The sequence below is a fragment of the Amphiura filiformis genome, chromosome 18, assembly GCF_039555335.1.
Source record: "Amphiura filiformis chromosome 18, Afil_fr2py, whole genome shotgun sequence".
Lineage (NCBI taxonomy): Eukaryota > Metazoa > Echinodermata > Ophiuroidea > Amphilepidida > Amphiuridae > Amphiura > Amphiura filiformis.
In genome coordinates, this window is record NC_092645.1 from 30,730,217 (window position 1) to 30,756,553 (window position 26,337).

At 35.2% G+C, this 26,337-nt stretch overlaps 1 protein-coding gene across 1 annotated transcript in view; it reads right to left on the bottom strand.

Moving 5' to 3' along the window:
• The window catches only part of LOC140139093 (scavenger receptor cysteine-rich domain superfamily protein-like), a 298,566-nt gene that overhangs the window by 96,854 nt on the left and 175,375 nt on the right, over positions 1-26,337 (bottom strand). The window contains exon 3 of the mRNA XM_072160874.1: positions 16,182-16,777. Within this exon, the coding sequence (XP_072016975.1) occupies positions 16,182-16,272 (91 nt within the window). The 5' untranslated portion in view covers positions 16,273-16,777. The remainder of the gene's footprint in view (positions 1-16,181; positions 16,778-26,337) is intronic.

Genomic DNA, 26,337 nt, shown 5'->3' on the forward strand with positions numbered 1-26,337 from the left:
TCATTGTGATCATGGTATAATAATTGTTACAAAAGTTGAGCATTATCATTGTGATCATGGTATAATAATTGTTACAAAAGTTGAGCATTATCCTTGTGATCATGGTATAATAATTGTTACAAAAGTTGAGCATTATCCTTGTGATCATGGTATAATAATTGTTACAAAAGTTGAGCATTATCCTTGTGATCATGGTATAATAATTGTTACAAAAGTTGAGCATTATCATTGTGATCATGGTATAATTATTGTTACAAAAGTTGAGCATTATCTTTGTGATCATGGTATAATAATTGTTACAAAAGTTGAGCATTATCTTTGTGATCATGGTATAATAATTGTTACAAAAGTTGAGCATTATCCTTGTGATCATGGTATAATAATTGTTACAAAGGTTGAGCATTATCCTTGTGATCATGGTATAATAATTGTTACAAAAGTTGAGCATTATCCTTGTGATCATGGTATAATAATTGTTACAAAAGTTGAGCATTATCTTTGTGATCATGGTATAATAATTGTTACAAAAGTTGAGCATTATCTTTGGGAACATGGTATAATTATTGTTACAAAAGTTGAGCATTATCCTTGTGATCATGGTATAATAATTGTTACAAAAGTTGAGCATTATCCTTGTGATCATGGTATAATAATTATTGTTACAAAAGTTGAGCATTATCCTTGTGATCATGGTATAATAATTATTGTTACAAAAGTTGAGCATTATCCTTGTGATCATGGTATAATAATTATTGTTACAAAAGTTGAGCATTATCCTTGTGATGCATGGTATAATAATTGTTACAAAAGTTGAGCATTATCCTTGTGATCATGGTATAATAATTATTGTTACAAAAGTTGAGCATTATCCTTGTGATCATGGTATAATAATTATTGTTACAAAAGTTGAGCATTATCCTTGTGATCATGGTATAATTATTGTTACAAAAGTTGAGCATTATCCTTGTGATGCATGGTATAATAATTGTTACAAAAGTTGAGCATTATCCTTGTGATCATGGTATAATAATTGTTACAAAAGTTGAGCATTATCCTTGTGATCATGGTATAATAATTGTTACAAAAGTTGAGCATTATCCTTGTGATCATGGTATAATAATTGTTACAAAAGTTGAGCATTATCCTTGTGATCATGGTATAATAATTGTTACAAAAGTTGAGCATTATCCTTGTGATCATGGTATAATAATTGTTACAAAAGTTGAGCATTATCCTTGTGATCATGGTATAATTATTGTTACAAAAGTTGAGCATTATCCTTGTGATCATGGTATAATTATTGTTACAAAAGTTGAGCATTATCCTTGTGATCATGGTATAATAATTGTTACAAAAGTTGAGCATTATCCTTGTGATCATGGTATAATAATTGTTACAAAAGTTGAGCATTATCCTTGTGATCATGGTATAATAATTATTGTTACAAAAGTTGAGCATTATCCTTGTGATCATGGTATAATAATTATTGTTACAAAAGTTGAGCATTATCCTTGTGAACATGGTATAATAATTGTTACAAAAGTTGAGCATTATCATTGTGATCATGGTATAATAATTGTTACAAAAGTTGAGCATTATCATTGTGATCATGGTATAATAATTGTTACAAAAGTTGAGCATTGTCATTGTGATCATGGTATAATAATTGTTACAAAAGTTGAGCATTATCCTTGTGATCATGGTATAATAATTATTGTTACAAAAGTTGAGCATTATCATTGTGATCATGGTATAATAATTGTTACAAAAGTTGAGCATTATCCTTGTGATCATGGTATAATTATTGTTACAAAAGTTGAGCATTATCCTTGTGATCATGGTATAATAATTGTTACAAAAGTTGAGCATTATCCTTGTGATCATGGTATAATAATTGTTACAAAAGTTGAGCATTATCCTTGTGATCATGGTATAATTATTGTTACAAAAGTTGAGCATTATCCTTGTGATCATGGTATAATTATTGTTACAAAAGTTGAGCATTATCCTTGTGATCATGGTATAATAATTGTTACAAAAGTTGAGCATTATCCTTGTGATCATGGTATAATAATTGTTACAAAAGTTGAGCATTATCCTTGTGATCATGGTATAATTATTGTTACAAAAGTTGAGCATTATCCTTGTGAACATGGTATAATAATTATTGTTACAAAAGTTGAGCATTATCCTTGTGATCATGGTATAATAATTATTGTTACAAAAGTTGAGCATTATCCTTGTGAACATGGTATAATAATTGTTACAAAAGTTGAGCATTATCATTGTGATCATGGTATAATAATTGTTACAAAAGTTGAGCATTATCATTGTGATCATGGTATAATAATTGTTACAAAAGTTGAGCATTATCATTGTGATCATGGTATAATAATTGTTACAAAAGTTGAGCATTATCCTTGAGATCATGGTATAATAATTGTTACAAAAGTTGAGCATTATCCTTGTGATCATGGTATAATAATTGTTACAAAAGTTGAGCATTATCCTTGTGATCATGGTATAATAATTGTTACAAAAGTTGAGCATTATCATTGTGATCATGGTATAATTATTGTTACAAAAGTTGAGCATTATCTTTGTGATCATGGTATAATAATTGTTACAAAAGTTGAGCATTATCTTTGTGATCATGGTATAATTATTGTTACAAAAGTTGAGCATTATCCTTCTGATCATGGTATAATAATTGTTACAAAAGTTGAGCATTATCCTTGTGATCATGGTATAATAATTGTTACAAAAGTTGAGCATTATCTTTGTGATCATGGTATAATAATTGTTACAAAAGTTGAGCATTATCTTTGTGATCATGGTATAATAATTGTTACAAAAGTTGAGCATTATCTTTGTGATCATGGTATAATAATTGTTACAAAAGTTGAGCATTATCTTTGTGATCATGGTATAATTATTGTTACAAAAGTTGAGCATTATCTTTGTGATCATGGTATAATAATTGTTACAAAAGTTGAGCATTATCATTGTGATCATGGTATAATTATTGTTACAAAAGTTGAGCATTATCTTTGTGATCATGGTATAATAATTGTTACAAAAGTTGAGCATTATCTTTGTGATCATGGTATAATTATTGTTACAAAAGTTGAGCATTATCCTTGTGATCATGGTATAATAATTGTTACAAAAGTTGAGCATTATCCTTGTGATCATGGTATAATAATTGTTACAAAAGTTGAGCATTATCTTTGTGATCATGGTATAATAATTGTTACAAAAGTTGAGCATTATCTTTGTGATCATGGTATAATTATTGTTACAAAAGTTGAGCATTATCCTTGTGATCATGGTATAATAATTGTTACAAAAGTTGAGCATTATCCTTGTGATCATGGTATAATTATTGTTACAAAAGTTGAGCATTATCTTTGTGAAGTATTTTGAAATGTTTAAGGGCCGAGATCAAGTAGAATGCCCTCCACCCAATTGGTAATATGCGAGTAAGCGTAGCGGTTCTCGCTTTACATGAGGTCCCTGGTTCAAGTCCCGACAGTTCCGAGTGGCTTTATGTGCATTTGGTTTCTAGTCTATAATTTAATACTCGCTCTCGCGGGAACTCACGAGTTTTGCAAAGATTTGCAAAGATCTCAATAAAAAAGGCATTATCAAAACAATACACAAGAGTCCTATTTATTTCTACATTTTGTTTAATTGTATCATAATTTTATTTTCCTGAACATGCTGAAACGGCAGTCTCGAGACCGTCAATTTAAGATACTCCTCGATCTTAAGGTGCATTAGATCTAAAAATACTCTTTAATTGTTAAACACTTCGTTCCCATTTTCTTCCAGTTATAAGCCCCCCGAGGAACGGTAAATTTTGGAAGCGATTGTCACGCACACTCAAGGCATTATCAATTATTATCATCTCCCGGCTAAATTTAATAGTGAATCTAGTTTTTTAAACATTCAAATTTCTGCTTCAAGCACAGGCTTCATATGACAAACTTTACTGACAGTTTGCATACGCCAACCTGTCATAAAAAAACCGGCTACGTCAATGAATTCATAATAATTTTCACACAGTTCTTTTGGCCTTCTGGTTCTTCACCAAAATGTATTAAAAGATTTTGTTCAAATTTTGACGGATATATCTGCAAGTACTGTTCAGACATAGTGAAATTAAAGGGCAAATCAGTGAATTTCTTAGAATTTATACAATAATTAGATCCAGCAACAAATAAAACGATACGGAATTGTGATTCCGTATAGCGACGTCGCCTTAATGTCACGTTCCGATGGCTCGGTTTTTGAAAGGCTTTAACTAAATATTAAAGAATTCACACTATACCAGTCTGGAAAGTAAAACATGGTTCTTACTGCAGAGCCTCTGAAGAAAATGCATACGCTCAACAGACGTTGCCTTTGTGGTTCTTGAGATATGTCAGTGTCAACATAATATGAAGAAAAAAGAGATAATTTTCCCCTTTTTTGGCATTTACGAAATAACCACAAAATGCTAGAACCTGAACTGCCAAATATGAATACCTTAACAGATATAGGCCTAAGACATGCGCGTATTTAAAAAAAAAAAAAAAATTGTACTATACATCAAAATGTGTTGCTTTTGGGGCGGTAGCGCCTATAAATCCTTTTTTTTTTTTGCTCTTCACTTTTTCAAACGACCGTAAAAAAAAATTGGGGCAACCTTTTCGGGCTGTTGAGGAAGGGGCGGCAAAATTGGATTTTCTTCAGCCCCCCCGGGGAAGGGGCGGCCACGGTACGCCACTGTAAGATGTTTAGGATTTATTTAGATAGTAGTCCAATGTATGCCACCTTATTTGAGTAGCTCTTAAAAGCTCTTAAAAATTATCCATCTTCTTGCAAAGTCACAAGGTTCCTGAACCCATCCCGCCATGTCTTTTAAAGACAGATCTGGTTTTTAGAAGCTTTTAGAATGCGTCAAGAATCAAAAGGGGGTGTTGTAACACATAATGTTCAGTGATTTTTAATGTTCGCGAATACGTAATCAACGTCTTTCTTTATAAAATTGGCTAAACATGATAAAGTACGGATGCTACATGTTTTAAATGTGAATTTTACCGATGTAGTTCATATAAACAGCGGTACAATCCATTATATCCTTTGATTCAGTTTAAACAAAATAGGCCTACTTTTAATGGGCCCGTTAACGGTTGATTGCAATCCTAACAAAAGTCTCGCATTCTTGAGATAGACAACAAATCGTGATGCACTAGGTTTATAAAGCTTGCTAAAATTTAGCAGATTAAAGCAAATTCAACAAAAAGATCCCCAAATTTATTTGAAATTGTCCAAAATTGAGGCAAGTAAATAAAATTAATTAAAAAACAAAACAAAGTCAGGATGTTAAGTATTTTGTTGGGTTTTTTTTTGGTTTTTTTATTGTTCAGTGTTGTAAGGTAGGCCGAAGGGGAGCATGACATAGTGGTGTTTGCACTCAAATATCACAGTGAGACAAATAAAGTGGACACACAAGATGAGTTATATGGGTTATACTATGAAGGAGATACCACAGGCTTGTTATAAGGGGTGTCATTTCTGCCCCATGTGCATGATTTTTCTCGAGCATGTCGAGAGGATGAAAACGTCCGAAACATCCGTTTAGATAATAACGGCATAAAGGATTATTCCTGGTCCATAAGTGGTGGTCAAAACTAATAAAATCTGCATGGCTCTCCTCGCGCGGTTATGAACCACGTGATTTTAGAAACACGTCATATATAATTGGTAAGTTGTTGCAGCCTGTGTCCGCTATTGTATAGTTCGAAATCACGCTGTCATTGTATCTTTTCATCCAATTCTTTGCCATACATACAAGCCATGACGCTCGCGGTAACATTATAAGGGAACTCATTCCAAGTGAAAATTGGTCTATTCCAGTTTAAATCCACACTCCCCCTGGAAGACATTGCCTCAATCTCTAATACAGGGGGTGTAGATTTTAAATCGAGTCACCCATTTAGGTAACCTCATTTGAAATGCACACTCCCTATGTGGGATATTTAGGTCTTGTCTCTTCCATAGGAGGATGGATTTCAATTCGAATAGCACACTGACCCATCTAGCCAGACCAATTTACAGCCTAACTGCTTCGTTTGATCAAAATCAATTTCGTCTATGAATTGCGGAAAATATATTTAGAAATTTTGGATGTAAGGCCTCGCGGCTTCTCTAAACAACAAGTCATACGTAGGCCTACGCCCAGCTCACGTATCGTACTCTAGACGACCTACATGTATTATTATCAGCGCAAATAGACAGCAACTGTCTTCAAGCTTTGACAAGTGGATTCAGGACAGGTTTAATGCTCTGCGTCCTTACTATTATACTTCAACATAAAAAGCCCAAGTTTTAATATTTTTTCAAAATATCAAGAGCTATCTCAAGAACCACTGAACCAATACTGGGCTTGTTTGTACTCATTTTAATGCATTTTTCATGCTGATTACAAATATGGTCATGAAAATTTACAGTTTTGAATTTTTGTAATTTAAAAAAAATTAAACTTGTCGTCGGCAGTCGACACCCGCGTGGAGAGCGTTAAGTGAAATATTTTGTAATTGCTAGCGAGATTTAAGATCAACTTCTAATACACTTGAATAAGTAAAAATATGGCGAGTTTTGGATTATATAAGCACTATTGTTGTATCTGTAATAATAATTATTAAATATTAAATTTGTATTTCTTGATTGCATTTGCAACTTACACTATGAACTAAAACAATTTAAAGGCACCCCAACCATGCCAACTGCTATGCAAATCTTTGGTTTCCGTCCCCGAATATATCTTAAAATAGAGAGACAATTAAAGTAGAGGTGGCTACGTCGGCATGAAAAGTTATGATTACTATGTTCCAAGTAGAGTTTTTTCAACTGATTCGGAGACATGCCGCAAAATAAGGCTATAAAGAGAGTCGGAGAAAGATACAAATCACAAGCCTCAGCACACTTTACAGGATTTGCTGACCATTGTGTCCCATTTAACGACAACAAGGAATTTGCACCTAAGAAGCACACGCCATATACATACCAAAATAAACAATCGAAACAATTGAAATGACCGCCAATTATGACTGTTTGATATTTATTAACACATGTATAACAGAAGAAAGGAAAAATTTTGTTGAAGGAACAGAGTTCAACAAACCATATATAACCCTGCTTCTGGATATCGTTTGAACTCAAATGATATACCATTTCAAAGCTTATGATATATATTTTCTAAACACGAATCGAAATAAAACAAAATTGACCGGGCCGACTTTATTACGGCTGATTCGTGGTGTCCAGTCACAAATAAGAAGTTAGTTCCTTGGCCAAGGGAACTTCAAATTAGCTCAGTTGTTTTACGAGTCCAAACAGGGACTACAACGCGACTCGTACTCTCAACTTGACGGCTTAAAAACATTTATTTACCTAGGTGGGTTTACACCCACCTAGGTATTCTTTTTTAGTCCATTCCTTCCGCTGGCAACAGAGACTCAGAGAGGGTTAAAGTATGAAACCCAAGTTGATGTCATGGAAAATTGTTTTGCCTTTGTTTACTAGAGGCTGTTCCTCTGTGGTAATAGTGTGTGTTAGAACCTGTGAGGGTTAATATTGTGGGCAGTCTCGGTGTGACTTGCAAAGAAAGTTTAGTAAAACCATAAATAACTGATGGCACCTCTGGGATAGCTGCTATGAGGAAAGTGGAATTTGTTTTTGTTATTTTTTTAACATGTCTAACATCTGATGTTTGTTTGCAGCAGCTATTATCATGATGATGCTCAAATTGTTGAGCCGATTCAAGTGATTTAATGCTTGTGGGTGACAGTTTGGAATTATGTGCTGTGGTCCAGCTTTCTGAAAATAAGGACAAAATAACTTGTTGCAAGTATTTGTTCTTTGCTGTAGCTACTTCAATAGCTTTTCAGTCAGTGCCCCAAACATTTGTAGATTGGTTTTTGATTTGGTTTCTAAAATTTAAAGATGTCTTTTCCAAAATTGCACATATTTGCTAACAAATCGCGGCTTTGCAGCAATTGCAGGCATACTTGTAGTATGTCTTTTTGAATTTGTACTCATTTTGTGGGACAGGGACAAATAGCATAATTTTGAGGTTTACTAAATACTTGCTAGCCCAGCCAGGGTACAATGACATGAACGATCTAGACCCAGGGTCTTTGATGTGAAAATAATGGCATATCCAGTGGAGTAGTTTTCACTTGGAAAATGTGTTTATACCCTCTATATCACTGAATCATGAAAAAAAATAATAATACAAATTCATGTAGGCCTATACAAAATGTCCCAATTGAAAAATCTTGTACAGATAGGCCTAATACTGATATCAGAGACATGGCACACTAATTACCTAGGTGGGTTTACACAAACCTAGGTATTAGAATCAGTCGTGTTGTACTTCCGCTGGCAACAGAGACTCACCTATCATGGCCCAGTTCTTGAACCCCAATATATTTGTATATTCATTGAATAACCTTTGACAAATTTGGGTACAAAAAACTCATACTCTGTAACAAATTCAAAATGCTATGTCACTTGCACATATAATCATGGAAGTATACTATATAGTGAGCATGGTCAGAACAGAGATCAAAAGTAGAATCAGACTTGCAGCTGGAAGTTGATTCCCAATTGGGTAATAAAACCACCCCTTGCTGCAACCCAGTCACAACTCTAATTTCACTGACCTCCAAGCAGGTGATGTCAGCCACTTACTCCGATTTCACCATTCAGAAGTTCACTGGCGGTTGTCATGGTTGTTGTGGATATTATAATAATGTGCAGATGATGAGCATTGATCATGTTGATTACCTAGCTGGGGATTTACAACCCCCCCACCGAGCTAGGTACTGTTTTGCTATTCGATCTTTCTTACCTATCTGGGAGGTTTACAACCCCCGAGCTAGGTACTGTTTTGCTATCCAATCTTTCTTTTTCTTCTTCTTTCTGACAATAACTTCAAATTGCTTCTCCTCCTACATGTAATTGAGGTCAAAGGTCATTAAGAGGGCATTTCCGGTATTTAACCAAATACCTTCAAACTGCTTCTTCTGTCACATATTATATATAGTACAATGATGTCATTTGCATATATGTGACTCCTCGCCACAACTGAGCCCGGATGTCGCCAATCATCATTTTTGAGATATTCAACCAAAATATTCTGCTTGAAATTAGCTTTAAAATGATGTATATCATGTCTATAGTACTTGACATTTAAGTAGTGAAAAATCAATAAAACAGTCAATAAATCCTTTCTTTCCTATTGTTTATTGTTAAGTTCGATGGAGCATATCTCAATAGTGGCACTGGCGACATCCGGGCTCAGTTGTGGCGAGGAGTCACATATATGCATCGGCTATACCACACGCCTATAACTTGAAAAAAGAATTGGGGTCAAAGGTCATTAAGGGGTAAAATCTTACAATTGTATTATCTGGATATCTGTAAGGGTATGGGGCTCAAAGTCGGTGACGACAAATCTCATGACCAGGGGAACGTTTTGCAGGGGTCAGGGCAAAGGTCATGCAGATGTGAAATTTTAGAAATGCATTTCCTGTACATCTGTAAGGAGTACGGGGCTCAAACTTGGTGACAACAAACTTAATGATCAGGGGAACATTTTGGGTCAAAGGTTATCTGGGGTTAAATCTTAGAATTCACTTTCTGGATACCTGCAAGGGGTATGGGGCTCAAATTCAGTGACAACAAATCTCATGATCAGGGGAACATTTTGCAGGGGTCAGGTCAAAGGTCGTATAGAGGTCAAATCTTAAAATGTCTTTTCTGGACATCTGTAAGGGGTACGGGACTCAAACTCGGTGACAACAAACTTGATGACCACGGAAACATTTTTGAACATTTTGCAGGGGTCAGGTCAAAGGTCATCTGGGGTCAAATTTTAAAATTGCATTTTCTGGACATCCGTAAGGAGAAAGGGACTCAAACTCGGTGACAACAAACAACATGACCAGGGGAAAATTTTTGGAAAATTTTGCAGGGGTCAGATACCTCCACAACACCAACACGCCCCACCTAGGTTTGTGGTCTATGACCATCATTTGCCACTAGTTGTATTTTCATATCAAGCATTATATTAGGCATTGACGGCTGAAATCTAGAAGATAACGCCGACCAAACTTAGGCCAGAAACAAGCCTTATCTGTTGTTGAAGGAAGTAACCGGAGATAGCTGGTCGGGACATTCTTACAAGACAGGCAAGTGTTGCCAACAATCGGAACCGACAGTAACGAGGTCTTTTCATTGGAAGATAATATCGAAGCTTCCACTTTTTTCATGTTTTTTTGTTCTGGATATCAAACTTTTAACGTCTCATTGTCTCCAATTCGTAACACTTTTGTCTTATATATGAAAACGAGATACTATTAGGGATGCGAAGCAGTAAAACGAACGGCTGGCGTCAACCCAATTTTGCACTTTGATATCAAAATACACGTATACAATTTAAAAAAAAAAGTGACGCAACCCTTTTGAATGTTTTTACATGGGTCAATTGTAACATACGATAAAACATAGTTAACAAAAAAGTTATTTGCCAAGTACTTTGATCGACTCTTGCTGGCCTTCAAAATAGGAAACAATGAATGAGTAAAACTTAAAGAAAGCAACAATTTCAGACATAGAGGTAGTAAACTAAATATATCACAAAAAGAAAATTTACGCTTGTTTGAGAGGTCATAATTCTTAACATGATTGCTTAAGAACATTGACATTGCTAAGAACGTGCTTAGAAATATGTTAGCTTGAGTTTGATACGACACTTCTGTATAATATAACGAATTCCAAACGTCCATCACTTTTTGTGGAGAATGAGTTCACTATTCTTTTACAACAACAAAGTACTAAAGTAAACCACGTTTTTATGTTCTTAAAACAATCATTTTGTGCAATCGAACGCTTGAGTTCGAGTTGGAACAGGGTCGTACGCCTCAATAGTTGGAAAAAATTGATAAAAATACACAATATAACAGTATAGTAACGATTTGCTTCTCTGACATAGTAAAACGATATTCAGCATCGTGTGCGTCCTAAAGCAAAGTCTGCGGTGTGTAACAGGCTTTTTCGAGTTGTTTATTTTGATTTTAAGTTTCAAGAGTTGTTTATCTTTGCATTGAGTGGCGCTCCCAACTATCTGTCACTACTGTTAGTCAACATGAATACAACAATGCTATAGCATAGATAGGAAACAATGAATGAGTAAAACTAAAGAAAGCAACAATTTCAGACATAGAGGTAGTAAACTAAATATATCACAAAAAGAAAATTTACGCTTGTTTGAGAGGTCATAATTCTTAACATGATTGCTTGAGGGGGTACTACACCCCTAGCTAATTTTGTGCCTATTTTTGCATTTTCTCAAAAATTATATCGCATTAGTGACAAGTAAGATATGTATATTATAGGGGCAAGGACTACAACTACTGCACTGAAAATTCAGCAACTCAAGGCAAGTAGTTATTGATTTATTGATCAAATATTGGTTTTCCCTCATTTTGACTGTAACTCCACAACTGTTGTCTGTGCTGAAATAAAATTGCCAGTGCAGTAGTTGTAGTCCTTGCCCCTATAATATACATATCTTACTTGCCACCAATGCGATATAATTTTTGAGAAAAATGCAAAAATAGGCACAAAATTGTGCAGGGGTGTAGTACCCCCTTAAGAACATTGACATTGCTAAGAACGTGCTTAGAAATATGTTAGCTTGAGTTTGATACGACACTTCTGTATATAACGAATTCCAAACGTCCATCAGCATGATCAGATGACGATTTTATGAAAAGTTGTAAATTCAATCAAATCACGCGGGCGGTTGAATACTGTAATGTTTTATTGCTTATGGACGGAAAAAACGGTCGGACTTTTCAAGTAGGGTCGGTTGGTCGAGATTTTGAGGCTAAAATTAAAATGACCCTAAAATATTACCAGAGCTTGAAAAATCGAAAAAATATTAATTTTTAAAAATAATTATAAATGTTTGCCAAAAATTTGCAACTTGATATTTTGAAATTTTCTGATTTTTTTTTCAAAAACTTTCCAGTCAAAATCAATTAATTTTGGCCAAAAAAAGAGTGAAAATACTAGCAACTCCTAAAAGAGTGGAAACCACTCTTTCAAAGTACGATTAAGGGGCATAACTCGAAAAAGTAATTGTCCCTCATCATACCTTGAAAGAGTGGTTTTGGCTTCCTCCCCTTTAAGGTTAGCAAACTGTTGCGATTTGGTATTTCACAGCATCTTGCAAATGGTAGTGAGCTTTGGTCAAAATTTACATTGATCATTTCATAGCGAGTGTGTAGATGAACTCAAATATCACAGATATACTTTTGTAAGTCATGTGGTTCATGAGTTATGTTGTTAAGAGGGCTGAAACAACAACACTTTTGTAAATCGTACATAACTCATTAACAACAATAAGTTTTCTAAGTATATAATTTGTAGTATAAACTTTTGCAAAACATTTAAGTGTTATTTTTCAATAATATATTGATTTAGATAATGAAAATCGATTTTTGGTTGCTTCGACCAACAATACCGAATCTACTCTTAAGGAGTGGTTTTCACTGGGGAGTGATTTTCACTTTTTGTGGAGAATGAGTTCACTATTCTTTTACAACAACAAAGTACTAAAGTATACCACGTTTTTATGTTCTTAAAACAATCATTTTGTGCAATCGAACGCTTGAGTTCGAGTTGGAACAGGCTCGTACGCCTCAATAGTTGGAAAAATTGATAAAAATACACAATATAATAGTATAGTAACGATTCCTTCTCTATCATAGTAAAACGATATTCAGCACCGTGTACGTCCTTAAGCAAAGTCTGCGGTGTGTAACATGCTTTTTCGAGTTGTTTATTTTGATTTTCAGTTTCAAGAGTTGTTTATCTTTGCATTGAGTGGCGCTCCCAACTATCTGTCTATACTGTTAGTCAACATGAATACAAAAATGCTAGCATAGATTCGATTACTTGTAAAATATTCTTGACAAACATTGGCTACGACATATCGTTTATATACATGAAGCTCTGTTAATACTCTGCCTGCTGGCCATAGGCTTCAACATAAAAATTCCAAGTTTTGAGATATTTTCTAAAAATATCAAGAGCTATCTTAAGAACCACTGAACCAATACTAGGCTTGTTTGTACTCATTGTAATGCAATTTTCATGCTGATTCCAAATATGGTAATGAAAATGTACATTTCTGACATTTTTTAAATTTTGAATTTTTTTTTTTTGTTTTCTGCAGTCGACACTCGCGTGGATAGTTAATGTTCCCATAGTCATTGCTTTGCTTTGGATTTCTTCAATATGCAATAGGCAATTGTGCAGATTGTTGCCCCCCCCACTTTGTGCCGTCCCTTACCCAGAAAAAAATATGGTGTCGTGTCGCCATGGGGTCATATTCAACAACCAGTAGCATAGCAATGAGTTAGGCTACAACATGAAAAAGGGACACCATAGCCCAGAGACCATCCTCTGCTATGACAGAAAATTCATCATAGACAAAATCGTGATCTGTTTTTTAATGCAGCATTAAGCCGTGGTAAACTCTTGAGCAAAACTAGGCTGGTGGATCAGTGAAAATCGTTGCCACAAAAAAATCAATGAGGCTAACATAAGGTGTACGTGAGTAAACATGCATGACATGTATAAATGTCTTTAGGGTTTTAATATATATAAAGTCACTAAGGGCTATGTTATGAATCTCTAGGCCTACATTTTTGGTATATGGCTACATATGTGTACTCAGCTTGTACTGGTTTGAAATCTAATTTAATTTTCCATGCATATGAAAATGGTGATATAAATGGCATTGCATTTTTTTTTTGAAAATTTGAAGAAAATCTCGCAAATACTGGAGGGCAGTGATGCTATATATGTGTGTTCACAACAGCGTATCGCGAAATCTTTCTGTAATGATTTACGATTTGTATTGTAACCAACTTTTTCGAATTTCTGCTACTGATACTATTCGTCTTGTTCTATAATATAAGTGTACAAGACTCTGAAAAAAGTTTTTCAGGGTTTTTGCTGTACTAAACATCATCAGGATATTTATAAGTTCCAGCAATGCGTCCAGTGGGGGCGCCACGATGGGCACCCAACTCACTCCCATTCCCCGACAAACAAAGCACCGTAACCTCACTATTTGGGGCCAAAAAATGTACAATTTTAGGCATATTCTGTTCCGTGTATACAGTATAGTCCCGATTATGCCTAGATTTTACGCGGCTTTACAACTGTACTTTTTTGTAAAGTAGGCCTAGCACGTCCTAACATTCATAATGACGTCATAGCTGAGGCTACTATAGTCTCAGGTCATAGATCTGCGAGCCAGGGAAATTCTCCTCTATTCCAAGAAAACATTAAAGGTTATCTCTCTCTCAATGTAAAAGAGTGAATTTCCACTCTTTCAATGAGTTGAACGAAGGACAGGGGCGTAGCCAGCTTTCTTGGTCAGGGGGGGCAAAATAAAATTTTGGGGCACAGACGAAAAAAATTGCAGTTGCATCATACAATACATAGAGACTGTATGTCTTCGAGCTTCCCGAAAAGGGCCTTATTGGGATGATGTGCGCGCGTAGCGCGAAAAAAAATGGTATTTTACACTATTTTCGCCCATTATCCGGCTAAAAAAGGGCTTTATTGTTACAATTTGCGCGCGTAGCGCGGAAAATTTGTGTATTTTACACTATTTTGGCCCTGAATTTTGCTAGAAAAGGGCTCCTTGCCCTTTTCTTTTCCTTTGCCCTCCTGATTTTCTCTCTCATTTTTTGTCAGAGGGGCACTTTTTCTTTCATTTTTTGTCAGGGGGGGGCACTCTGCCCCACCTGCCCCCCCCGCTGGCTACGCTACTGACGAAGGACAACCCGTTTTTGAGTGGAAAAGAAAGTACATTTTCTTTAAGCAATATTCACTCTTTTGAGAGTATACAGACTACTTTCTTCAATCCCTTTAAAAAAAAATTAAAAATTTTCCACTCAAAAAGGGGTTGTCCTTAATTTCACTCTCTCACTCTTTTTCTACTCTTTCCACTCGGTGTACATTTAGAGAGCTATGACTCATGTTAGGCATACCGTGTAGTCCCGATAGTGCCCAGCTTTTTATGCAGGTTTAAAACTGCACTTTTATTTTTTTGTAAAGTAGGCCTAGCACGTTCATGATGACGTCAGAGATCCCCCAGGCTGGGAAATTCTCATTCATGCCAAGAGAACATTTAAAAAGATATATGACTATAAAACATAACTGTTTCCATTGGGGGTTTGATACAGTTGAGTAAGAACATGATAAGGGTGATTGGAGGAGTTAACGGTTCAAGAAATTATGTAATAAAACTGTCATAAAACAAAATGTTGATTGTGATTTGAAAAGTAAACGTTTGATTAATTTACCATAGACTGCGCTTGCATTACGTGTAATTATATGAATTAAAGGCTTATTCAGTGATTTGCTCATCCGGATGATCGTAAAAATCATAAAAATTCAGATTTTGGTAATGTCATAGATGTGTTAACATACGGTAACCTGGTATAGTGGTTCAGCCGAAAGCTGTATATTTATGACAAAATAAGGCAATTCCATAATATAATTTGTACTGACCGTATATAAATTAGCTGCTGTTTTCTTCGTTTTTTGCCAATTCTTTCATTTCAAAATTACCAAATGACGATGTGAATGATTTATCCTTCACTTTTAAGCAATATTTATAAATAATTTTTTTTTTACACTTGCGCTGGGATCACTGAATGGATTTTTAAGTTAATTTTTGTGCAACACAAACATGACAAAGGGGAGGGGGCTCTAAGATGTTGCACTTTTATGTGACTAATGAATTTTCCAACACTGAAGAGACAAAAGGGTTCTTGAAAATTGAAAGAACGTCAAAATGGTTCTTTCTGACCTTTCTAGAACCTTTCAAAGTCTAAAACGGGTCAGTCTAGCCTTTCCAGAACCATATTCAGAACCCTTTTCAGTTTGTCAAAGAACCATTTAAAATTCTACACACAGGTTATCTCAAGAACCTTTGTAGGTTCTACTTAGAACCTTTAATCTAACTTATTAGAGTAGGTATATAGGATATTTTTCATACAAATTTGCCAAACTATATTATTCAAACTGGAAAAACTTACCTAAAAAGGGTCCAACTTGTGCGTGTGTTGCTAAAACACATAGAAGTAGCAACTGTAAAGTTTTGCAGCAACATCGTAATCTTTCCTCCATTTTTGTTCCAGTTTTATTCAACTCTTGGGTCTATAATGCGATAAATCAACACATTTGCTGATCAAAGGAAACTCCTTTAACGATAACTTTTGGTTAGTTCCACTTCGTTTCTGTAACACTGAGAAAGTACACCTTATTTATTGAAGATGACGTTAATTCTCCACCACGATTGGTTTTTTCCCCCACAAAAAGAAAGGCACTTAGGTAATCTTGCTCTCTTGCTGTAATCCAAAATGTCGTACCACCAAATCCTGTTACCAACAAAACGTTGTAGAGATAGTGCCAAAATCATACATGATATCGACGAGATTCCGATTCAGCTTATCAAACAACTCTGGTTGCAAAATGGGTTAAAATGTTCCAACTTGGATGAATTGATACGGTGGCCTTCAGCAACCAAGAGAGCGGGTTTCCGGATTAGAGATCCCTTGGTGGAATCAGAGGATGCTGCAGCAACAGGGGTGGTACTGGTGCTAAGTGACACTGGTAGAAAAGGCTGGAAGTTCTGTCGAGATAAAAAGAAGGAAAAGGAAGTTTATATATGCTCCACGTGATTTCCTGCTAAAAGTGTACAGTATCTGGGCCGGGATCTGGGCCTTTTGTTTTACGTTGTAGCCTAATACAAATTTGTTACCCATATTTATATTTTCTATTTTTCTATCATCAAGTTGGCAATCAAAATAATATAAGAAAGATTGCATAAAAATTATTAGAGTAATCTATACATTGATAAGGAAATGATTACAGTTGATTTTAAAACCCTTAATTAAGCATATGCTAAACCAAATGATATGCTACATTGCATAAAGGCCTATCCGGAAGATCGTAAAAATCATCAAAGTTTTAGTGTCATAATGTGCTAACACAGCCTTAAGAGCTAATAGTGGTCAAGTTGAAAGCCATGTATATATTGAAGACAAAATAAGACATATTTTTACATGAATCTGTAATATTTCTCTAAAGAAATTAGCATGTATTGAATGGGGGCTTGAACTTAATCAATACAGGGTGTATCAAAATGATTGGTACCCATCAGTTTTCACTGAATATGGACATGACTGCGCTGCCACATCAAAATGCAACATAGGATTCACATAATTTGTTGATTAATGTCACAAACATTCCTGTAACTATAAATTATGGTCATTTCAAGAAGACCCTCTGGAAGAAGCAGGCTTTTCAATAACCATCTAAACTGATTGAGTAGGCTACCAATCATTTTGATACAGCCTGTACTGCTGTTTTCCTCATTTTTTGTCGCATTTATCATTTCAAAAATACATTTTTTAAGGAAATTTATGCACTTTTTTTTACACTTTTGCTGGGATCACTGGATAAGCCTTTAATGATGATATCATACAGTTGCGTCCGTGCCCTTGCAGTTCACGGTTCCATTAATTTCTCTAACCGCAGAAACGCCTTGCACTTTATATGATCTGTAATATTATAGTGGGCATATAGACGAATCCATTTTCACGCATTCCTACATGATGGCAGCCGGCCATAGCTGGGTCCCCCCTTAGGTCTATCCCACCTAAAATGTGAAATGATGTAGCCTTGGCGGGGATATTAGACTGCATTCCATCACCCGTGTTATACACGTAGACAAAAGAATGATGAAAGTTTACAACACAATACAATTCAACATCGATTTTTAAGCGGATTTAATCCACCCAATTGGGCAGTAACAACACTAGTTTGGTGCAGACAGGACCCAGTAATGGCCGACTGAATTTTGACCATCACTTGGCTCGTTGGATTCGTCTATAGGCCTAGTAATACTATAAAAGAGAACAAAATGATTGAAGAGGAAACACCGAAATCCAGACTAAAGAATTGAGTAGGTAAATTTATGCCATGTTTAGCTTTCAACGAAAAATTTTCCCAGCATGTCCTTATCAAGGAATACTGGTATTTCCCACCTGGGCAATTTCTCCACAAACGAAACAAATTACCAGTTTTCCAGGCTCTTTAACATGTTTAATATAAATGGCAAAATTATTATGAAACATGATCTTCATAATTATGTAGTGTTGTCTTGTTTAGTAGTATGGCGCAGAGGATGATTTAAGGAAGCCCCATCATGCACTACGAAAGTGTTACAGCGGTTTTTTTCATGGGAGGAGGGAGATCGTTTCATAATACAAATCGAGAACTAGGTTTCTCAATTATTGTACATTAGGCTTGCCATACCTTAGCCTTGTTCAAGGCCTTCTAAGATTTCCTCCCATCCCTCATGACCATTTTCGGGCTCGCCAAGTCAGTAAGGGCCACAGATTATTACGGCTACTAAATGACCGTGCGTACGTTGAAAAATCGAGCTCGGACTGAGATTACGAACGGGCTCGTAGGTTCAATCCGAGTTCCGTCGTTCAACTTACGCGTGATTATAGGTAGCCGCAGTCTGGCCCTCATCATGCTCATGGGCTTGGCGAGCCCGAAGTAGCGATAGGATTCAAATGCTGCATGAGGGAGGAAATTAGAGGGCCTTGAACAAGACTAGCCATACCTACCAGTCCAACTTTAATAAATCATCTTTTACTTCTGTACGTGTACTTTCGAATTTAGTACTTTTGGCAATCGAACTACTATTTGTTGCTTGTTCCCCTAGAGAAGGCGGGAAATAATTAGTTACATGTATGCCCAGGACATCATGAGCTATCATGTAGGCCTATGCATAAAGGATGCGGATGTGCGACCTTGCCATAACCAGAAATAAGTCGTGATCATTATCACTTTAAAACATAACAAACTTACGAGGTTAAACTATTTTAACTTGGCAATACTATAAAGTATTAAGGAGTCGTTAAATATTACGCGAGGGGGGGGGGGCGCTTTTAAAAGGCGGATCCCGAATTTATTTTTTGTCTTTTAGGGAATCTAAATTTGCTTCATACAATCCAACACGACTGTTTTATGCAGGGGTGAAACTATACATCAAAAAGAGGTCAAACTATATTTTTGTGAATCCTTGAGTCTTGATAGGAATACATTCTATTAACCATCAGATTTGAAATTTCACCCCTGCATACGCGGCCATCTTGGATTTAATAGTTTCCTATGCACTTACGATGTTTTATTTTTGGTGGGGAGATGTGAAATGAATTCTGTAACATTAGTGGTAGATCATTTCTTATTTGACTTGACTACAGTGATAGTAATTAACCTTTAACGTACATGCGTTATAAGGAAGCGGAAAAGAGCAAAATCGGATGCACCCTACAGTTCATGACTTGTATGTTAATTCATTAACTTAGGAGCACATCTAAATATTTGTATAACATTAAAAAAACATCCGTGTTAGCGCATTGCCCACTTACATCTACCCTGTATAAAGGGTTGTACCAACGTTGGTTATTCGTGTGTCCAATTCACGTCTAAATGTATAGGCCTATAATCGTATATGGAGATAATCGGTTCTTTTTTCTTTGTCGACTTAAAAACAGTTTTCAAATTTGATCTCAACTGCCTTAATGGAGAATTATAATAACACTTTTTCACACTTGGCTTTCAGAGCCACTGATTTTCCAGTAAAGCTAGGCTAAACCTTCTGAAACATATTCAGTAGCAATACGAGTACAACCTACTTAAACGGCTCTTTTCAGAGCCACCATATAGTCAGTAGCAATACGAGTGCAACCAAAAACGGCTCTTTCAAGAGCCACCATATTATTCAGTAGCATAGCAATAGGGCCTACGGGTGCAACCTACTTAAACGGCTCTTTTCAGAGCCACCATATAGTCAGTAGCAATACGAGTGCAACCAAAAGGCTCTTTCAAGAGCCACCATATTAATCAGTAGCATAGCAATACGAGTGCAACCTACTTAAACGGCTCTTTTCAGAGGCATAATTTCTGCAGATAAGGGCAACCTCACATTGTTGAGCAAGGAACAACCCGCTATGAAACTCCAGATATATGGGGTAGTCTACAACTCCTAATAGTGACCTGATACTGAAGAAACCAGAGTTAATCCTGACAAAAGCTTGACATTTAACACTGGGTTAAAAAACCGCTGAGTAAACAAATTTGACCCAACATTGGGTTATTTTCAGCAATTTGCCCAACATCTAACAGTTTTCTAACAGTGAAAAAAAAGGTGGCACTTTCATTATGAAAGTTTTTTGTAATGAAGTGTTTCATACTGTAAGTGTCATAATGAGAGTGTCGTATCATTTCATGATGAAAGATCAAAATCTTTTATCAGGATTAACTCTGGTATCGGTTCATGAAAAACTATATTATTAGGCGTCCCTTGCCCAACGATGCAAGTATATATTACCTGTTGAAGAAATTGTGGCTCTAAAAAGAGCCGTTTCAGTAGGCTGCACTCGTATTGCTACTGAATATAATTCTGGTGGCTTTGAAAAGAGCCGTTTCAGAAGGTTCTGCTTTGCATACTGAAACATCAGTGGCTCTGAAAGCAGTCGCTCAAGTTGATAAATGGCCATTGAAACTCTCCATCAAGACACTCGAGCTATACATTCTAAAGATATCATTGGTATTATGTGACCGTACACCACGAATAAGCCGTAAATGTCCTAAATTGTATTCTGAGTTACAGTGTAAACTGTGCATGAAGGTCGTATTCATAGGTACCTCAAGTTGGTGCGACATGTATCTCACTTTGATAGCTCTAGTCAAACACCTTTTAAACCAACCAATAATCCTATTGTTGAAGAGGATAAATAAGCTTCTACTATGTCTGTAGAATTCTTGAATAGCTCTGGTCTTTGTTTGCTTTGGCTAAATCCTATTCAAGTGGTGGGTTACAAAGCATTGTATTTTGTCTAGGTGTATAACCAACAATTAACGATAAGAAGACATTCTTGAACCTTGTTGACTTGGGGATGATTTGAAATGATCGCCAATTATGACTGTTTGATATTTATTACCAGCAATGTGGAAAAAGAGACACATGTAGAACCGAAAAAGGTACCATTTTGTTGAAGGAGCAAAGTTCAACAAACCATAACCCCGCTTCTGGATATCGTTTGAAGTCAAATTATATACCATTTTAAAGCTTATGATATACATTTTCTGAACACGAAATAAAACAAAATTGACCGGGCGGAATTTAACGCTCATTCGTGGTGTACGGTCACATAGGCATATGCCATGAGACATTTTTGTGTCAGGAGACGCTCAAAATGTCGATATAATCCCTTATCATATGAACACATCTCCCAGCTTTATCATTCACCATCAAATAGCACGGGTCTTCTTTATACATCATTTTATACGGTGCTGTATAACAGGTAAATTAAATTACAGAAACCCGAGCGTAAAATCAATGCTGCGAGTGATTGCTATTTTGACACCTCAGCTCCCTGTATTATGGCGCGTTTTCTCTTTGCCATTGTCGAGTGAATATCATATCTCCGTTATGGTCGATGCAAGGTTGTTGTATGCGCTATTGTCAATCTGCAGTATTCTGTAATACAGCCACTAAAACCTTGCATGTTCCCTATATCTGAAGAACAAGCAGTGGCGGCACCAGGATTTTTTTCGGGGGAGGAGTCAAAACCAGGAGGCAAAATTGACATGATTATGCTCAACATTTTTTATGGAAAATTTACATAATTTTGGGTGTTTTGTCTTCAAAGTGGGGGGGGGGGGCAAACTGAGGGGAGGGCCAATAAAAATATTTGGTAAATGCCCCCTTGTCCCCTTAGCGCCGCCACTGAGAACAAGAACAAGAGAGCCAGGCCTTGCAATGTTAGGCATGTTTGTGTTCATTATAATTATTTAAATGCATTAATGCAGATTTCTATGGGTGACCGAATCCGTCAAAAGGGTATCAAATGCTGAAAAAGGTCTGAAATGTTGAATGAAAAGGTTTCAAATCTTCACATCACAACTTTGATATTTTAGTTTTCAACATTTTAACTCCTACTACTTTGATCCAATAATGTTAGGCAACTCCCAGATGGACCGGTTATCGTCGTCGTCATCATCATCATCATCATCATCATCATCATCAATATCATCATCATCATCATCAATATCATCATCATCATCATCATCATCATCATCATCATCATCATCATCATCACTGCTATACCAGTTAATATCCAGCAAACCCATTTTTTTTTCAAAACGTTATAAACAGGTTATACACATATTTTGGTTTTAGTCAAAACCTATTTATAAAAGTTTATTTAAAACGTAAAAATTTCGAAACAAAAAATAATACATCAAAAATACATTGACTTGTTTATATGCTTATTTACTTTGTTAGTATGATTGTTTTTTTTATTATTTCATAACTGCAAACACACATAAGGTTAACAACCGAAGCCCTGAGGATGGTGGTGGTATATGATTCGTGTGTCACGAGTCGAAGACACAGTATTAGCCGTGGGTAAAGTAGATGAAATTTGATATAAATCGGCACCAGCTGAACCCCTTATTGTCTTAATGAAGAAATTGAATAAAGTGTGTAATGTTACAATGCCGACAAGGCAATTGATTAACTCTCACCTACAGTCTATGCTTCTTTTTCTATTTAATGCAAATTGAAAATTGTATTGTAACATATCAATTATATATTATTTGATTAAGAGCTCTGGTAGCAACGTTTGTAAAGTTTTTATTTTTGTGGGACCTGAGATACATTAGATAACACCAAATTGCATTCTGAATACGAGGAATGTCTTTCTGGTATCAAATAATTTTTATTTTTTGAAATTCGCGAATACAAATTTTATTGCACATTATATTAAAAATTGATATTTGCTTTATTTTTGATATTTAACAGTCCTCGAAGTAAACTTAATTAATCTAATGATATGTACTTGTAGCTGGGAGGAAAAGCCAACGATCATTTAACAATTTTTAACTTATGAAACAATTAATATACAACTTGAACCAATAAGTGCTCACTCGATCGGATTCAACAACTTATGGAAAAGGTCGATATGGAAGATATTCTGAAGATGCATCGACTTTGTTGTCCAACAGACACGATACCCAGTAAAACTATACTATCTGCAAGCATTAGATATTGATTAAATTACATTAACAAAAATAAAGCAATTCAATCATTTTCAGAAATAAATCTGTTATAATTTCCAGTTGGAAACTTTTATAATCACAATTGACCAAGGTTTCTTTTCAGACCGTTTCCGATGTACCAAATCTGTAAATAACCGATTTGGTACATCGCTTTAACAAACCAAAGAAGATTTAATTACATCTTCTCTGAACAAACACATCTAAATAACTAAAAATGACATTTTTATCAAATGGCTTTTATTTTGTTGCCAAGATGTACATGTATAATCATGGGTAATTTCAATATTCTGACACGTAAGATAACAGAGATGTGATCATAAAACTGTTTGAATGACCCTCGTATATCCAAACGTGGCATATCGATTTATAGGGAACTTGTCTGTATATAATTTGATAAATACCATGAAGGAGTACTCCGTCCTTCGGAGGGGATATAAACATTCTAAAGCGGTCGGTCTATCATACCATAGATGTTAAAATCTATGATCATACTAGCATACTCCAGGCTTCGATGAGATTTTGGCCCGATTATGCTCCAGGAGCATATGCTCCTGGAGCATGAATGATCTGGAGTAATATTCTAAGTCCAACATGCTCCAGTAGCATGTTTGGAATGCACAATGCTCCAGGAGCATGTAACAAATATGCTCCTAGAGCAATGTGCATTCAAAACATGCTCCTGGAGCATGTTGGACTTAGAATATTAGGCCTACTCCAGATTATTCATGCTCCAGAAGCATGCTCCTGGAGCACTAGCTCCTGGAGCACTAGCTCCTGGAGCATAATATCAGGCCAAAATCTAATAGAAGCATACTGCTTCACTATATATGCGTATAGAGACACACCTGCATGTAAAATGTTTGCGATCAGCTTCTGTAAGCAATGGTAAGGGAATGTTTAAATAAATGAGTATTGAGTATATAAAATTGAATCGCCATAATATGAGCGGTCAAGGGCAAACGTTATTCAATATCTTTTGTAATATATGTTGTTCCTATCATATTTCAAATACGAGCTACACAAGCATGAATGCCTATGAGGAGCGAAATATTGAATATCTTTGAATGGCACGACATATTCTGCTATCTGGGTTTTATTTCATAAATATTTCTTGTTGTGTAGCTCTACATAAAATAGTCATTTTAACTCCCGGGTTTTTATAAAGGGTATAAATGTTCTAATAAGATGTTACAATATCTTTTAAATAGTTGCTAAAAAACATTGTAACATAAATGGTCATGGGGAAAAAAGTACAATAACACTTTGACAACATTATTCTAAACAATAACATTTTGACAACATTGATTTTATAAACGTTTTTAGTGTAGCGTTTTTACTAAAACGTTTCCATGACCTTATGTAAACCAACATTCAGATGTTACATAATTATACAAACAAATAAAAGATTTAAAACATTTTAAAATCATTTGTGTGCTTGCTGAGTTATTGTTTCAGAAAGGAGTCGGCAAAGAATAAAGTAATAGAACATTTGGTGAATAATAAACCCAGCAAACACAAGACGTTATTGCAGAAAACAAAGGTATGTATAAAACGTTTTAATAACATTCAGCAAACATTTTTGAAAACTTGATGCCAAATATTTTCCACAAATGTTTACAAAAACACTATTTTACAATAACAGTTTTACACCATTTTAAAAATGTTGTTGCAATGTCTTTTCATGGGTTTAAAAAATGTTTTCATGACCTTTGTACATAAAAATGTTATTAGAATAATTATATTACCAAAACCAAAACGCGCTTAAAGTACGTTAAAACACATTCTGCGTTTGCTGGGTAAGTTCTGGTCATCAAAATGTTTGATTCCGTCCAAGAATTCGCGCAGCTTTCCTTAAATTGGCCGGTTTCAAAGGCACAAACCACTGAAGGGCTGCTCGCTTTATTGTTTTAATAGTTTTCAGCAGTGGACTGGCCATCTTTTAATCCTCACATGCCCATGCAATGAAAGCATAATGCAGATACACATGTTCTTAATGGACACTTGGTGACAGCTAGTGTTTCACGCATTAAAGCTGCAAGAATAATCGCAACTATCTACCATATCACCCAATGACGCAACACTTTTGTTGCGATCTCTCTCTTAAGGGATCGGATAACAACGTTTGCACGGAATTTTTTGTGGCATATGAGAGCACATCAGACATATCGAATTGCATTCTGAATACGAGGAATGTCCTCCTGATATCAAATAATTTTGATTTTTTGAAATTCGTGATATAATATAATACAAATTTTATGGCAAATTATTAAAAATTTATATTTTTGAAATTTAACAGTCCGATAAAAAATTAGAAGCAAATCTATATCTTCAATGCGAAAGGTCAACATTTTCAAATGATGGTCGGCTTTTCCTCCCATAAAGTACATATCATTTGGCACGCTTGTACTCATATGAATACAATTTTTCATATAATTTTCCCAGCAAACACACATTTAAAAAAAAAAACCGCTGTAAACGTGTTAACAAAGTTTTAATGCCGGATTTTATCAAAATTAAAACATTTTTATTATTTTTTTTAAATGTTTTGTAAAATTTTGTGGAAAACTTTTTTTTCAACTTATTAAATCATATTATGTTAAAATAATATTTTACAGCAAGTATTCCAAAATATTTTTGACTGTTATTAAAAAAACCCGTCTTGTACCTTTTATATACCCAATATTTGCCGGTAGAAAAGGTAAACCCGTGTATGTTGCTGATAGCTGATACCAAGTCTACGATTATGAGTATATTTTACATTAATATCTGTATAACCAAATTACGGGAGTCTGACTTATTTCCTCGTCGAAAGTGCACTATTATCATGATTATTATATTATTGGCATCGACCCTAAAGGAAGTGATCTGATTCTCGTGACCTTTTTATTATACATAATAATATTATTTAAACATTTTGTAACTTCTGAAAATACCGCCATGCAATCTTCAGTACAACTAACGACTTGGATAATTATCCTTTATATCATGATATGATTGAATGATTTAGCTGTATGTCTATATGTATTTAATTTTCAACTTCTGTCTAGC